Source organism: Colletotrichum gloeosporioides, assembly GCF_011800055.1.
Source record: "Colletotrichum gloeosporioides strain Lc1 chromosome Unknown consensus_65, whole genome shotgun sequence".
Classification (NCBI taxonomy): domain Eukaryota; kingdom Fungi; phylum Ascomycota; class Sordariomycetes; order Glomerellales; family Glomerellaceae; genus Colletotrichum; species Colletotrichum gloeosporioides.
Genome location: NW_025544710.1, coordinates 746059 through 763006, shown reverse-complemented (window position 1 = coordinate 763006; position 16948 = coordinate 746059). Strand labels below are relative to the sequence as shown.

The 16948-nt window shown below is 54.5% G+C and overlaps 4 protein-coding genes across 4 annotated transcripts; 3 read left to right on the top strand and 1 right to left on the bottom strand.

Annotated features, from left to right (window-relative positions):
- Positions 1–1363: 1363 nt before the first annotated feature.
- GCG54_00012509 (MFS-type transporter) lies at positions 1364–3354 on the top strand (the record flags this gene model as incomplete). Its single annotated transcript, XM_045412385.1, has 4 exons — positions 1364–1591; positions 1646–1704; positions 1753–2426; positions 2477–3354. The coding sequence occupies 4 exons, from the start codon at positions 1364–1366 to the stop codon at positions 3352–3354; spliced, it is 1839 nt and encodes a 612-aa protein (XP_045261420.1).
- Positions 3355–4074: 720 nt separating this feature from the next.
- Positions 4075–5380, top strand: GCG54_00012508 (putative aspartate-semialdehyde dehydrogenase; the record flags this gene model as incomplete). Its single annotated transcript, XM_045412384.1, has 3 exons — positions 4075–4102; positions 4263–4517; positions 4578–5380. The coding sequence occupies 3 exons, from the start codon at positions 4075–4077 to the stop codon at positions 5378–5380; spliced, it is 1086 nt and encodes a 361-aa protein (XP_045261419.1).
- A 596-nt stretch (positions 5381–5976) lies between these two features.
- On the bottom strand, positions 5977–9981 carry GCG54_00012507 (uncharacterized protein; the record flags this gene model as incomplete). The annotated part of the gene is made up of 6 exons (XM_045412383.1): positions 5977–8440; positions 8490–8544; positions 8674–8975; positions 9221–9420; positions 9530–9642; positions 9948–9981. 6 exons carry the CDS (start codon positions 9979–9981, stop codon positions 5977–5979), a joined length of 3168 nt encoding a protein of 1055 aa, XP_045261418.1.
- A 5136-nt stretch (positions 9982–15117) lies between these two features.
- On the top strand, positions 15118–16311 carry GCG54_00012506 (uncharacterized protein; the record flags this gene model as incomplete). The annotated part of the gene is made up of 1 exon (XM_045412382.1): positions 15118–16311. The coding sequence occupies one exon, from the start codon at positions 15118–15120 to the stop codon at positions 16309–16311; it is 1194 nt and encodes a 397-aa protein (XP_045261417.1).
- Between the last annotated feature and the right edge of the window lie 637 nt (positions 16312–16948).

Below are 16948 nucleotides of genomic sequence, written 5' to 3'. Positions count from 1 at the left end.
TTAACTTTGGTGACCCATTGAGCTTTTGTACTTGACGTTGTCTCCCACTGCGGCCCAACCTGGTCCTTGATAGAGATTTGATCCGTCGTCGGGCTTGTCGGGGAATCTGCTCAAAAGCCTTCAGGTAATCAAGTTCATCCGATTCAGCGTCCTGCAGCTGGGCTTGCATTCGGCAGTCGATTCCCAATACGGAGGTCGGCTACCCAACGATTGGTTCCGCAGTTCCATCTCTTGGCGGGTGGGCATTTTTAAGCACAACCGTCGGGTCTTTCGACTCCAAGGTTTACGCCTCTCGCTTCTGAGCCACTTTCCTAGCCTGAAAAGACCAACTATTCTCGATCCCAGTCTTTGACGTGAACGTTGGAGAACCGTGTGTTCGGGACCTTCTCCGCATCTCCAAAACCCCTTGTCACCGCAGAGCTAGGGGGCAAGTACCGCTCCCCGGATTCCTCAGCCCTGGGACGTTTCTCCCCCCTCCGGAATTGGTTTTCCTCCTCCCGGTCTTCGACCTCGCTCATGTTCATCCGAGCCCAAACATGCGGAACGATGCGACCGCAGCATGTATGCCACACCATGCGCCTCGATGATTCAGTGTCTTTGCTTTTCTAAATGCCAAACGCAGGGTGGTAGCCAGGCTACCTTACCCAACCCTTCGAGTCCGAATGCCCCTATCATGAGGACTGGTTGCTGACTGCTCACTAACACCTGCCCTACGACGCGAAGGCTTGGTGAGCTGACTGGATGTCATCCTGGCTGCGACATCGCCTTGTCTACTTCAAGCCACTGCACGTTTGTGGCCCGCACTAAGTCGCATCGATGGAGATCCATCTCGAGTACGCGGATCCAAGCGAGACAGGTCTGGGCTGAAAGACGCTCTCTCAGCCACTGGGCTCGCCGATGTCTCGCCCTAGAGCGCCCGAGGAATGCGACTCCCCAAGCCTATCTATCTTCTGTACCACCTCGACGGTGCTAGTTTCACTCGTGAATGCGCAAGAGCCCAATCACCCTGGACTCTTCATTATCCATGTCTCCAGCCTCTCACCTGCCCTGGGGAGGAACCCCCCCCTGAATCACCCTTCTTGCCGGCCACGACTTCCCCAGATCCCTGGATTCCGGGGTTGCGTGGGGAAAGAATAACCATCCTTTCCCTTGAACTGGGGTAGCACATTCCGGCGATCCATACGCTTGGATGAAGGCGTCCGTCTGCTGAGGGGAGGGTGACCGTTCTATTTAATATTGGCTATCGTCCCGACTCCATGGTAGCGAGACCCGCAGCCAGCAGACTGGATGTTTTCTTCGCTGGATCTGAAGACTCTAGACGTACAAACATCTCCGCCGATATTCGGTATCTAGTTCAACGGCCATGTCTTCCTCAGACGGGCAGTCCGGCACAGAGGCCAAGGAGCCCTCTGCGCGCCATCTCGAGACAGAAAATGATATCAGCAAAGTACAGACTCACGACGGCAACGTCACCAAAGTGGTTCATGCCGATGGAACCGTTGACTACATTGATACGAAGGCCGTCGGTGGCAACTACGATGCGATGCCTGCCGGTTACTTTCGCAGCCCACAGTTCCTTGGAACGTTGACCGTATGCTAGATTGACCTGATCGGTGTCTTTGAGTTGAAGCTGATAGGGTCCTAGGCTCAATGCCTCGCAAGTATCTGCGCTTACTTGGGATGGGTACTACCTGCGAACACACTGTAAGTCATCAACAATGTTCACTTGAGGAGATACTGACCTGATTGAAGTACACTCATCAACGCAGACCTCGGTCCCTCCAAGAACATCAACTGGGTTGCCACCATGTGGACCATGGGCAGTTCGATTGGCTTCCTTCTCGTCGGTCGACTCTCTGATCTGTACGGACGCAAGTGGATGGTACTGGGGACATCGATCCTCGGTCTCATTGGCTGCGTTATCGGCTCATGTGCGCAGACGGTTGAGACCCTCATTGCCGCAAATGTCTGCAACGGCATCGCGGCGGCCGGGCAGCTGTCGTTTGGCATCGTCATGGGAGAGCTTGTGCCGAACAAGTGGAGAGGGCCTATCGTCACTATCGTCTTCCTTTCCTCGCTACCCTTCGCTGTCTTTGGCCCTGTCATTGCTCGATCCCTCTTCGACAACACTGTCTCAAAGTGGCGATGGAGCTACTACATGGGGGACATCCTTGGAGTACTCTCGTTGGTTCTGTACTGGTTCTTTTACCACCCGCCATCATACGACCAGCTACATGTCCACGGGAAGACCAGGCTCCAGATGACCAAGGACTTGGACTTCGTTGGCATCCTTCTGTATGTTTCCGGGTGCGTGTTATTCCTCATCGGACTCTCGTGGGGAGGATCCGCGTATCCATGGGCGAGCGCCGAAGTACTCTGCACCCTTCTTATTGGCATCGCAACTCTTGCTGCCTTTGCCATCTACGGTAAGTCTCAAAATTGTTCTCCACGTGGTGCTTCAACTAACCTCCGGCAGAGGGTTTCTTCTGCAAGGTCCAGCCATTGATGCCTCCAAGGATGTTTAAGAACATCGGCTTCGTCGCTATCATAGCCATCGCGACAGTCGGGGCGATGGTCTACTACTCCCTCACCGTTCTTTGGCCTACCATCATCGGCAGCATTTACACCACAGACTCGATGAAGATTGGGTGGCAGAGCTCGGTGGTCGGCGGCGGCATTCTTCTCGGCCAGACTATCGCAGGGTTTACCATCTCTTACGTGCCCAAGGTGAAGTGGCAGTGCGTTGTCGCGTCAGCCTTATCATTTGCTTTCATGACTGCATTAACCACGATTTCGCCCGATCGATGGGCTGCGACTATCGCTCTGGGAACCCTGGTGTGTACCTGGATTGGCTTCGTCGACAACATTTCGTTCCCTGGAATCACACTGGTCTGGGAAGCTCAAGATATCGGGCTCGCAACAGGCGTTATGGGATCCATTCGTGGTCTTGGTGGTGCAGTGGCGCAGGCGTTGTATACTTCTGTCCTGACAAATGAGCTGAACAAGAACTTGCCAAAGTATGTGGTTCCGGCAGCAACGGAGGCAGGTCTTCCGTCGTCGTCGATCGAAGCTCTCTTCGCAGCCATTACGGCTGGTGACTTTTCGACTGTCCCGGGCATCAATGCGGACATCACTTCCGCAGTGGGGAGCGCGCTCAAGACGGCGTACACGAGCTCCTTCAGGATCGTGTTCTACACAACAATTCCGTTCTCGGTCATTCTTTTGCTAAGCTCGTTTCTGGTACCGAACATGGAAAAGTTCCTCAGCTACGATGTCGCAAAAAAGCTGCAGAACAGCGAGAAATCCGATGTGCAAAGGAAGACGGAGAAGACGACAACACAGCCTCAGGTCTGAAGTTCGTGGTTGTCGTCAGTCTGTAGTCAGCAATTGCGTTCAATTAAATATCGGAGTTTTATCATCGTCGCTTTTATCAGTGCAGTCCGTGGTACGATTTACACTTGGCCGCCATCTCAGCTTGAAACCTGGACAGTATGCGGGGTTGAGATACACTGGAGCAGACATGCTGTGGAATCAGAGGCACAATGAGATGAGAGTTCGTGATGGGATGACAATGCACCGAGCCGGGAACTGCTACTCCTTGAGTATGCCATACTCGTGACAGACCACCTGCAATGACTGCATGATTCCAATCGCCGGCCGGCGATGTCGACAAACACCAGATCCCGACCGGTCTCTGGACCCTTGCCATCTCCTGGCGCAACAACGGCGGGAGAAGGGCGGCAGATGGCAGTCGCAAGTGGGAGACAGAAAAAATGAGCGACAAAAAAAAGTCAGTTCCCAATCAGAGACGACCGATTTACCGCGCTACAGTTGCTCAGTCCCCTGCACTGCACAGAGACGCAAGCTCCGATGGCGGGGCATGGCGGGGTGCTACCGACGTCGCTCCCTCCCCCAAAAAATAATCGGGCCAGGGCGCGGCACGACATGCCACTCCCCTCTTGACTCACATCACCGTCGCCCATATATCAAGCCCTCCCGCTTCTCGGACTGGTCTGTCTTTGTTTTGCTCAACCCAATTGATACCCTCGATACCCCCCGAAACACTCAGACACCATGGGCGAATTCCCCGTCAAGAAGTGCGGTACGTGCGAACGCGATTGCCCCCAAATTGCCCCTCCCCCGCCATGAACCGCTGCCGCCCCTGCGCTCCTCCGTCAACGGAACCTACCACGCACACGAGACCACGATGATGAAGCCCAGACTCGAGAACACACAAATACTGACATGATACGATTACACAGGCGTCCTCGGCTGCACCGGCTCCGTCGGCCAGCGCTTCATCCTCCTCCTCTCGCAGCACCCCTACCTCAAGCTCGTCGCAGTCGGCGCCTCTTCCCGCTCCGCCGGCAAGAAATACCGCGATGCCGTCCGCTGGAAGCAGGCCTCGCCCATGGGCCCCTTTGGCGACCTCGTCGTGCGCGAGTGCAAAGCCTCCGAGTTTGCGGATTGCGACATTGTCTTCTCCGGCCTGGACTCCGACGTCGCTGGCGAGATTGGTTCGTTCCCTTGACGCACCTCTCTGTACATTGTCACAGCTAACACAACCACCACAACAGAGATGGAATTCCTCAAGGCCAACCTTGCCGTCTTCTCCAACGCAAAGAACTACCGCCGCGACCCCCTCGTCCCCCTCGTCGTCCCCACCGTGAACCTCCCCCACCTCGACCTCATCCCCCACCAGCGCGCCCAGCACAAGCTCCAAAAGGGCTTCCTGGTCTGCAACTCAAACTGCGCCGTCATCGGCCTCGTCATCCCCTTCGCCGCCTTGCAGTCCGTCTTCGGCCCCGTCGACGCCGTCTCCGTCGTCACCATGCAGGCCGTCTCCGGCGCCGGCTACCCGGGCGTCTCCTCCATGGACATGATCGACAACGTCGTTCCCTTCATCTCGGGCGAGGAGGACAAGCTCGAGACCGAGGCCCAGAAGATTCTCGGCAACATCACGAGCGACCTCACCGCCTTCGAGGACCAGAAGGACCTCAAGGTCAGCGCCGCCTGCAACCGCGTCCCCGTCCTCGACGGCCACACCGCCTGCGTCTCCCTGCGCTTCGCCCGCCGCCCGGCCCCCAGCGCCGAGGACGTGAAGAAGGCCCTGCGCGAGTACGTCTCCGACGCGCAGAAGCTCGGCTGCCCCTCCGCGCCCGAGAGCCCCATCATCGTCTTCGACGAGCCCGACCGCCCACAGCCGCGTCTGGACCGCGAGCTCGGCCGCGGGTACACCGTCAGCGTCGGCCGCGTCAGGGAGGACGAGAGCGGCATCTTCGACATCAAGTTCGTCGCCCTTAGCCACAACACCGTCATTGGCGCCGCTGGCTCTTCCATCCTCAACGCCGAGGCCGCCGTTCTCAAGGGCTTTGCCTGAAGCGTCATTGAGTGATTTCTAAAGATATATATACATACATCAGGTGTCGGGCATGGGACGGGGTGCATTTTCTGGAAAGTCAAAAAAGATATATAGGGAATCTTGGACATATATTTTACGGTAGATGAAAACGGTGCAAGCGGTTTTCGACGAGCAATTCCTCTCAAATTATGATGCCACTGCAGACTTGAAGGGTGAATGAATTACTTCAATACTGAATTTCTAATTCTAAGCAGCTAGGCTCTATCTTGGGATGCCAATGACCACTTATATCTGCAGATGTATCCACGGGCTGCCTTGTCCAAGGCCGCCAAATATGTGCCTGATGCAATCTGGTTGCAAGCAACCAGCCGCTCATCCCCAACACTGTGGTGCCATTACAAAATATTCCTTCTTCTAAATGAGTTCTTTTTCCCGTCCAACGCCTCATAATCCGTTTCTCATGCAAATTCGTTCAGGCCGGGGTTGCGGCCGTCTATGCAATGCTATGCAATAGTGAAGAAAAACGCCATCAAGGCGTGTCAAAACGATGAAGTCGCAGGCTTGGTACACGGCTTGGTGGTGCCGTTGAAAACAATTCGTGTCTAAACACCATTTCAAGACTTCTGATCCTTCTCTTGGATGGGCGAAACATCCCCCTTTGTCGCAAAATATTTGTCCTCGTCTCCCTCATGGATGGGCGAGATCGTGGACTCATCCGACTTGCTGTCGCGCTTTTCGTCCGCAACCATGGCGCCGGGAGTCATAATGTGCTCCTCCGGAACCTCTTCGGTGGGCGTCATGATCCGGCGAAGCTCATTCGTTGACGCTGACCGCTCCGGAAGTGGCGTGTTATTGTTAGATCCACGACCGAGATCTGGCTGGGATTCCGAGTGAGACACCTGTCGGAAGGAACCATTTCGTTGATGACCATTGCGGTGTGTAAGTGAGCCAGACCGCTCACGGGTCACCTGCTTATCCCACTCGGCGAAATCGGCTGAACTCCATGACGCGCGGTGCGAGTTTGCTCTGGCACGGCGTGGCAAGGAGTTAACTGAGTAGCGCGAACTGGCACTATTCGCTCGGTTTCTGGTCTTCGTGCCCGGTGCAAACTGTACAACCGATGCATTCACAGGCCGAATGACGTCCTCCATCTCACCCGCTTCGTGCTCATCTTCAATCTTGCGAGCTCGACGAACACTGGTTACGTTGAAGTACGGCTGTGGGGGCTCCCGAGGGGGAAGTTGGCTGGGGTCGGGTTTCGGGGGCGGAGGGAGATCGTCCGCCTTTGCTGCCATGTGTTCGTAGTATCTAATGCGAAGTCCGTCCAGCTTCTCGGGGAACTGCTCGCGGTTCCGGTTGAGCGACATCCATGACGAGATGCAACCGAGGACGATCAAAACCAACACCGCGACGACGAGGAAGCCCTGAACCACGATGATAATGATGCCAAACACTGTCGATAGAATGCGACCAATAGCAAAGGCGGGCAAGAAGGCAATGGAGAAACCGGCAGTCGCCACCTTTGCAATGCCGAGCATCCAAATCGCCAGGGAGTTGTTTCGCTGGCCCTCAAACGGGTTCAGTTTGATAAACACCAGGAAAGCGATGATCTCCCAGATGAAAAGTCCAAAGACTTGCGCAAGCGGGTTTCGGGCTCCACCGCCGACGAAGCATGCCCGAATGAACTGGTAGCCGAGCCAACACGCGAAGAACCACCATCTCGTCCGGCGGTATCGAGCAGCAAGCCAGCCAAATCGCTTAATGTACGCCTCGTCCTTGTGGACTGTCGTTCGGTTGGGGTCGTCATCAACGTAGCGAATCTTGAAGAAAGGCATCGATCCGTATCGTTTCGCCGTCGTTTCCTTCTCTCCGAGGTTGCTTGCGCGGGTCGCAGCAACAGCCGGGACCGAGCTAAACAGCTTTCCTTGCTCAAAAACGATCGTGTCAGGACCCATTTCGTACTTTCCGAGGCGTAGACGGAAGAAACAGGCATAAGTGGCTATGCCACCAACGCCAACCAATAGTATGAGAAAGACGATGGCAGCAATAGCGGTAGGACCGGCGGGTGCGCGGATATTGAACTGGAACAGGGCCAGAGTCATCAGAGAGAAGAACGCAACGAGGAGCGTTCGCAGAACACCAGCCGCCAGGTACCCTCCTAGATGGTTCCTGAAGTACAAGAAGCGGTCCTCGTTCATCAGCTTGAACCGTGCCATTGCATCAAGGGAAAACTTGAGAACGGTAATGGACAGAGCAACGAGGCCGATTGCTACCAACCACCAGACGAGACCGATGGTGAAAGCATCCGCGGCCGGGATGCCAAGAGCTGACAGATCTCCAGCGAATCCAATCCATTTGCCAGGTGTAGGCATTCCAGGGGCTACCGGAGAGCCGGACCAGTAGTATTCGTAGGGATTGCTTGTGTTGAGCTCTCTGACAGCGAGCTTGGCGATTTGCGGGAGAGGGGCAACTTCGATGGGGGTGTCCGAGAGACTATCAAGTGAGCGTCCGTAGATCTGTTGGACTATACCGCCGCCGGTGTTGATGACCGTCGATCCTGCACCACCGACTTGACTAGCATTACCAGTCACTCCGGCAAATCCGTCAATCGAGTCAACCATTTGCTTGCTGTATATCATGCCTGCAGCCCATCCAAAGTTGCTCCACCAGGCAGGCAAAACGCTGGGCCAGTCGACAGATAGGGCGCCGGAGAAAAAGACGGTCTGGAAAGTCTCAAAGATGACAAGAACTGATAGAGAGTGGGCGTAATGCGTTCTAATGTGAGTAATGCTGACGCCGTATATTGCGGTTGCAACCGAAGCAAGGATTGCGGCCAGAGTGAAGACGCCAAGAATCGAGGAAATGGCTGCAGGATGAGAGAAGCTGTTGCCATTCCGCATAACGGCCTGGAAGCACCCAATTTGAGTCTCGCTCGAGTTTGCGAAGATCTGGATACGGGCTGAACCTTCAAAGTCGGGGATGTCGAGGGCGATGGAGGGAATGCCATCGATCTGAGCTGGCGTGAGCCTGAACTCGGCGAAGGCAGTAATCGGAACGCTCGCATTCAAAGGGCACAGACTATGCAATGTCAGCGAGTCATTGCGAGGACGCAGGGACGTTGACGCACCTCGCGATGTTGGTCATGCACGGGTTAAAGTTCATCTCGAATCTCGTCTCGCCATCTGCGCCAAGTCAGCACATCCCATTTCTTGCATGCAAGTTCGTCTCAAGTCGGCTTACAAGCTTCGACGTTGATGTGCACTATTTCAACGTCAGTAGTCTGGAAGAAGCTGGGAATCATTCAAGCATACTCATCAACGACTCGTTCCGGATGTTGGTTGTTCCATCGAGATGGAACTGGACCGTCATGTTGTCGGCATAGTAGGCGGCGTCGAATTTGGTGACGTTGAAAAGACTCTGTCCTCCAAGGCAGTCGCCAAAATCGCCAGTGTACAAGGCGGGACGTCGGTTGGTGGCGAGCTCTGCGGTGTTGCCATCCTTATCCTGCCCGGTAATGTAAATGGTCTCCGTCGCAGCAAAAGCTGTCGTGAACGAGGCGAATACGGCGAGCCAACTCGCAGCAGGCGATAGTGAAGCCCCCAATCTGGCCATCCTGGGCAATCGAGGCAAGTGACGACAGAACGGTTCCGTGGGCTCGCAGGGCGAAAATGCCCGAGAAAAAAGATCGGGTGTGACGATGGACGGGTGTTATCTGGTAGCTGCAGAAGCGATGTCTAGGGTGTATCGAACCGAGCTGATGGTGAGCAAGGTCAAAGACATAGAGATGTTTCAAGCTGCGAGAAGCTGTGTTGCAGGTTGAGACTCGATGTTGTTCGGTGGTCGCGGAAGATCGTGTACGCTCCCGAGGAGACGGAAAGCGGGTGGTGGAGAGCTCTAGGGGTGTCTCCGAGACGTAATGGAGCTGTTTTAGATGGTGTTGACCGGGATTCTCGGTACTTATTTCGTTTGTACGGTGATGACGAATGCGTAATGTTGTGGTGAGCCGGCGAAGCGGTTCTCAGTCGGAATTGGATCGCATTCACGACGTTCGGAGAAAACTGGTGATGTTTGACTCGGTGTGTTTTTGGCAGACGCGGTCGCAGCGGCGAGACGTGGCGACGGATGCTGGCAAGAAAAGGGTGTGTTGCTTTGGCGGGAGGCAGGTACAAGATATTGAGAGAAGTTGCAGGGGGGGCCTGTGATGTTCAAGAATTCCCCCAAACCGGCGGCAGACCCGATGGCAAGGATGAGCGCCCAGATATCCGCAAGGCGGTTCGCACCTGCAACCTGCAGTGGTCAATCGAAGTCAATCGCGGGAGGAGGAGCGGCCTTCAGCAGGTCAGGGTTCATTCACCTCTCCCGGTTTGGTCAGGCAGTCTGGGGAAGAGGGAAGGATGAGGCAGGCCTGGCAGGAAGGACATGCATGGTGGAAGTCAGGTATTGGCAGACACGGGTGGGCTGGAAAGCTCGTATTCTTAAGATGATTCTACGGCGGCAACACTGGGCGGCCTTCCTGGTTGGAATGCCCATTGCCATGTCATGGGCCTGTGGACAGCACTGCAGACGACCGTGGATGTGGACTGACATGGGTGGGTTTGGCCGTTTTCCCTCTGCACCATCACTTGCCCGAAACTGGTCGAAACCGGGATGCAAGCAGGGATAGCCCTCCAAAAGGGGACAAGACGGTGGGCGTTTAGCGGTGTTTTTGTGCACATATCTCGGCCTATCGAGCAGCCAGGCAAGGAATCTTATTACTGCGTAAGTGCAAATCAAATGGAAGTGATGGGCATCGGGGGCACGGAGTGAGCAAGCAACCGAGTGGTGCAGTGTAAGGTAGGCAGTGCGGCATCCGTACCTGACAGGCAGTTGGCAGCTGCAGCGGCGCGAAGAGCTCGGGAAGGAAGCGCAAAGAAAGAATTACAGAAGGAAAAAATGTTGGCGCCATCTTCGCACGTGTAAATAGACTAATTCTGACCTGGCAATCTAGCTTGTCAAAGAGATACGAACCGATGGCGTTTATTGGATTGACAGAATTCTTGCTTTGGCTGCATAACTAGCTAATGCCTACCTTACTTAGGTACTCGTACCCAAGCAACCACCTCAACACCACACTGTATCCGTACCTTGTGTACCAGGTAGGCAGGTAAGCCGCCCGAGTCTGGACCTGATTTGCACCGCTCTGCTGCAGATACGCGGACACACACTTAGGTACCCGACGAGCCATCACCCGGCGATGACACCCTGTGCGGTGCCCGTCGGTCGGTCGATTCCAGGCCATCAGTGTTTGCTGCGTTGCCCTGTACAAAACATCCAGCGGATCGGTCGGACCGCAATGCGACGAGGGTGCGGTGATTGCCATTGCCACCACCATCTCTGCCCGCTTTTAAGCTTGCTGCTGGCGCTTCCTTCAAGGTACCTACGGATACGTACCTGTTGAAGGGGTACGTACTCGTCTTCTGAGTTGTCGCTGGCCCAAGCGCCATCGTGGCCGCACAGGTGCATCTTTCATCCATCTTTCAACCTTTCAACGTTATCTTATCTTCCTTCCGCTAACGCAGTTGCCTCCTGCCAGAATCATGGGACGGGATGGGCCAGTCTGGAGCCCAGCCCTGGCTATTCTCCTCCGCTGGCGGTGCTGATTGGCGCGTTGTGCTTCGAGATAACCTCATCGCACCCTCTTCTGCGGATCCAGCAGACGAATTCGCCATCGGACTTGCGAGCCTGGAATTCGACACCTCTGTCATGTCTCGATTCGCATGCACAAATTCAAAGACCGTTGACCGGACTGAAACCAGCCGCCTGACGACTGCGGTCCACTTGTCGCCAAGCTGGAACACCATTGCCATAGCGCAGTTTGCGGCATCAAAAAAAGACACTGGTCGAAAACGCAGCGGCCAGTCCATGGTCCATCAACGGATGCTCTTGTCTCACAGTTAGTGTTACGCGCGCTACTCCAAGCTCACCGCGGCTCTGGTGTTGCTCAAGTGCCAACCAAACGCACTCGGCCCCCAATCCTTCTGCAAGTCCGGCAACGTCGGGCTTGACTCTTGTCCGCCGTTCCAATCCAAGACACAAAACCCCTCGCACCCCTCACCCCACCTCGGCGGGAAACCAGCATTGTCGTTCCACCCAAGGCCCATTCCCAACCACCCGGAAGCTTGCCAACAAACGTCCACCGCCCAATCTGACCGTTTTCTCTGTCCAGCAATACCAAGCCGGGATAGCCTATCCATCGCCGCTGCCAAAGACGGTCTCTTGGATCTTGGCTCCATCCAACTCCTCACCGCAGATCTTCGTGTCCATCTCCCGACCACTCGTCTGCACCGTCGCCCCGAATCCTACCTTGAAAAGCTCCGTTTCCCTCGTTGCGTCTCGCCATTGGCTGAGCGACCTTTAACCACGAGGTCTGGAAGTCTTTTGGCTCTTTCCCTGGTCTCGACGCGGCTTGCCCTAGAACTGCCGCCACCGTTCCACGAATGGTAGTGGCGGCTGTGTTTGAGAGGTGCACAATGGATGCATTTTACCCAGGAACAGGGCGAGTCAGATCATGTCCATTCCTCAAAAGCGATGCCGATGACGGAATCAAGCACGTCTCAACATTTGCGTTCGACATCTTCAGAAATGCATCGGCCCCAAATACCCATGCTTCGTGGCTGCGCTAGTCGGCGTTAGTCTCACCGTCAAGCATGCCGAATCGTGATTACGCAGAGACGATTTCCCAACCATGACTTCACCATTCTGGACAACGCACAAACCGCGGGATTATTCTTTTCAGTCTGGTTTCGGCTACGAATGAGGCCATCAATAGTTTGATGGCCACGATGTTGACACATGCTGCGCAAGACGATGTTGCTCGATCCGGCGGACGTATCGCCGATCTCATCGAACGAACACATGGACAACCGTATTGAACTCTTTTGAAGTGCAGTGTGACTTGCCATCCCTTTTGTCGTCCTCGTTGTCGTCTCTGTTACCCCTGTCCAATTTGGATCATCAGAAGTATCTGCGCAAAAAACAAGACGCTGCCAGTTTATCTAGGATAACCACATGTAGGGGCAGAGGCAACCTGGGACCGAGAGTTATCAGTGGTCATCGAATAGAGCCGGGTTCACAAAGACGAAAGCGAGTTGCAAGTCTGATGAGTCGCCGGGTCCGTGAAATCAACTCTGTCCTCGCCGGAGGGTTAACATCTGGGATTGTCATACTTGCGCAAAAGGTCTGTCAACGGCAACCCACGACCGTTCTCAAGTGACGGCCGAAGGACTTTTTGGAGCGTTTGTGATCTGCTCAGTGCCGATCAAGTGCACGAATTTATGCCCGCCCTGAGCCGACTCAGACTCCTAGGAAGCCATCACAGAAAGGACCCTCGCAGCTAGGAGTGGCCTTCTAAGCAGCCATTCTGGCCAGACAAAACTCTCACAAGCGAGCCTAGCTAGGGACGTCACTGCCTTCGTTGCACTTGACGAAGTTGCCCAGATCGTCGAAGTACACCGAGTGGTGCCGTCTGACCAGTCCCAAGGACATGGCTCTGCACTTCTGAGCTCCCTTGCTGCAAACGGTGACAGACGAAGCAACCCTTCTCGATAATGTTGCGAGTGCTGAAATACTTGGGCTTCTCGGCCTGGAAGCAAGGATCATAGCCTTGCCTGGTGCAGTCGCCAGACTCCGTCTCTCTTCTGTAGCTAAGGGGTCGATTCAGGGGCCTGAGAGTGGAAGCTCAACTCCTGTGCAGGGCTCGAACCTTTCGAGGTACACCCGAGACGGCAGCGGAGCCGTTTTCTGCCGCGCAGATCTCAGTCGTAGGATTCCTTGTACTGGGCGGCGACTTTCGTGTGGTTGAAACACTGACGTCTCGGGAATCTTTGTTCAGTTGGCAATCACCAGCGATCCCGAAGCTCAATCTCGTTGGCGTTGTTGCTTGAGGACCTACCCGCTGGCGCGGGGGAGCATGGCTTCGTTGGGTGTTATCCCGGCGTCATATGTCACAGCCAGTTCGAAGCGTCCAAATGGATTCACAAGACTCAAGGGATTGGGTCAATGTTGGACGGTGTGCATAGAAGCCAGCCTGGATGACGTCCTCTTCTAGAAGCGGCGTCTATGCTCTAATACAGACTCCTACCGTCATGAGCGTGCCGAAATTGGTTTCGGCGAGGGAGAAGATGCGCGTCAGCATGGTTCATGGTCTCCAGGTTGAACGAAGCTGATGAACATAGGGCCACGGGTGTAGATGTCGATGGCTATATGTGTTGAACTCGTATTCATCAGCCCACGGCTAGCAATCGCCAAGTTAGAACAAGGGTGTACACGCGAGAGAGACGAAGCAGATCTAAGGAGATGGCGCGGAACGACATGGACTCGGCTGCAGCGATGAAGGGGCGGTGTCGGGTTGGGTGAGAATACCAGATGGTGGCATATGACATTAGCCGAGGAAGATGGACAGGCAGATATATTTGTATGCCCCAAAGGCGCCATGCAACCCGGTTCTCCGCTCCCTCTTCCAACCTCCTTTTTTTTTCAGCTTCTGCCTGTTGATCCAAGGGTAAGGCTACGGCTGAGGCCATACCCCTTGTAGCGCCTGTTGGTTGGCTCGCCTCCAAGAGGCCAGCGAAGAAGCCAGGGAGAAGGAGTAGTCTGAGAAGATTGGGCGCGACGATAGCTCGGATAAGGCCTCTCATGAGAGCGGCATCGCCCAGCCCATATCGTTGTCGCTTCAAGCAGAAATGCCTGACCAAGATCGTACCCTCCAAATAGCAGGCAGTGTCTTTGGACATTGACACTACCGGCCAGACGCCGGGAAGTCGAAGCCACTCTCACCCTGAGGAGAGCATACGACAAGGCTGGCGACAAGAGGGGTATCTGATATGACAAAAGCATGGCCCTGATTCGCGGTGCAGAGTCGCTGAGTGTGATGGGCCCGTTGATGGTGTGTCCATTGAGGATAAGGGGCTTGGCGGCTTGCCGGATAGAACGTCCTTCTGATTTGTGCATGCTGTCAGCGCAACGATGGTCGGCGTGTGGCTATATGAGTTGTACTTCAACCATGTTGAGAGGGTTGACAGCTGTTTGACCAGCTTGCACTGCTCCCTCGCGTCACCGTCCCAGATGCCAAGCTCCTTACAACACATCCTCGAAGGCGCCCGTTTACTGCAGGCTCTGGCCCTGTGACTGCTCGTCATCTGGTCGCCGGATATTTATGGATTGCGGCTGAAGCTCAGGAAGTTCTCGTTCAGGGGTTATGGGTGGTCTCCTCTCCTTGGCTGCTGTCGTGATGGCGTAGGCCGAGCACATCAAGTCCGCGGTTTCCGAACAGCGGGCTTTGCTTTCAAAAGACAGTGCATGGGGTACCGTAACCGCCGGGACTCCACATGAGTCTATTGCACATAAGGCGTGTGCTAGATGTAACCCGAGATCAGGCGTAGCTTCACCAAAACCTGATTCGTTCTCAACGTTCTCGTGGTAACGTCTTGTCGAGATTGCAAAGGACCATATCGAGAGATGCATACCGGTTAGTGAGATGCGAATGATTGCACCAATAAGGAGATACTACATCCCCACGCAGCGAAGGCCCCGTTTTGAAGGGCAGATACGCGCAGGGGTTGTGATAGTCAATCAGGCTGCGCTGTTTCAATACAGATCAGGCTGCGTCTTTCCAGTATAAGAAGCTTGTCCCCCCCCCACCAACAAGATTTGAGGCTTTTTCACTGCGTTTATGGCAGCCTTTTCTTTCACCGGTGCCGGCGCGCTCCCTTTCCAACATGTGTGGCCCTACCCTCAGCCGCTGGCATTGGTTATTTGCCTTCATCATCGTCACAAACGTGCCCTCAACTCTTGCCGAGGGTCCATTATTCCAACAGTTCTTTCCAGGATGGGATGGTCTCATAAAAGGGTATTTAAACGAAAGTTGCTCCGATCAACTGGCCGAATACAACAAAGATCCTATGGGTGAAGGGAAATGGAAGGTGATCGACTGTTTGTTCGATGATCCATTCTCGGAGACGCGAAAGGCAGAAGCTGCAGCCGCTGCACTCACACTGGGTCTCGCTCCAATGGTTCTCCAGACCATTGGGCCAAGCACCTCCGAGACGAGTCTTTTGTTCACGCGTCGGCCTCTTCTTGCTTTACTGCTGGCCATCTCGTCACCCTGGCCGCGCAACCCGGACGATAACGCCATCTACACAGACTCAACAGACCCTGCAATTCCGACGAAAATTTTCACGGAATCTCTTTTGTGGTTTGAACCCATGGTGTTGTTAGTTGAGTATGCTTTGGCGCTGGGTGCAGCTGCAAATGTGGCGTTACTTGCATATCAGCTCGGCCACTGGGCGTTCTTCATGTCGGCGAACAACGTCAACGACCCAGTGTGGTGGACCTACTGCTCGTTTCTCATCCACCTCATTGGGATACTTGGAATATTTCTACGATTCCGTTTGGGCGAGTCCAATGGGGTATTCGACACCGAGACGGCGAAGATGCACTGGTTTCAACGGTGGAGTTATCACGAGTTCAGACCAGCAGCTTACAACAACAAGGACAACGACACCAACAACATGAACGGCAGCCCCAAAGAAAAGAAAAAGAAAAACCTGTTGACACTAAAGACGCGGAAGTGGTCCGAGAAACGTTGGAATCACTGGATAACACTTTTGTCGGTGCTAGCAACGTGGACTCTGTCAATTGCACCGACGTTGCAGGTCCTCATGGGAACAATCATGTTATCTGGGTCGCTGCTTACCAACCAGGCGGATGCCCGCAACTGTCTGTTCAGATATGTTTGCAGCGCGATTGTTGCTCGCGCTCTGCTCTCCTTCGAACTCACGTATTTGACGCGCGTGGTAGACCCGAAGGACCGGAAGGACATGAAGGACCCAGAGGAGGGCGAGCGGGAAAATTCCGAGAAGACGATGCGAACACAAGAACGTCATGTACTACTCACGGAGACATCATTCTGAGCGCTTTTGGCGGTTCCGACAGCCGTTGTTCCCAATACGGATTTCGTCGATGCTCTCAGAACAACACCCTGCAGCACCGGCAGCTAATTAGATGGGCTAGTCTTGGAACGACCGAAGAAACCTGACAGCTTATCAACCTGCTCCTTGAGCGGTGGATTATGTTTTATCCTGGCATGCGATATTATCTGGTGTTGCCATATGCTTTTGGCGACATAGCGCATATTTCGTTGGTGGCTACGATCATATCGTTGATCTCGGAGGGAACAGGAACAAGTTTCAGCCCGGTATGACCTGTATGTAGGCTTAATTCAACGAAAACCTCAATCTCTGTCATATACAGTGTACCATGTGCGTGTGAGATGGCCCCTCTTCGATTGGCCAGCCTGTGAGAGCAGTCTGACATGGATGGAGATCAATAGTTATCTTCACCTTTCTGCGGTGAGCAGGCCTGTCTAAGAGGATCACTGCGCAGACACCTATATTCATTGGCTATGCCCCGTTTTGCCCCTCCTCTCCCCTCCTTTCCCTTCCTCCCTGACCTTGGCATTTCATGATCTGACAATCTTCCCAGTATCACAAGCGAAGTGTTGGGCCGAAGTGAATCTGTTGTCGATTCAAGAACATCTTTCGCCACTTG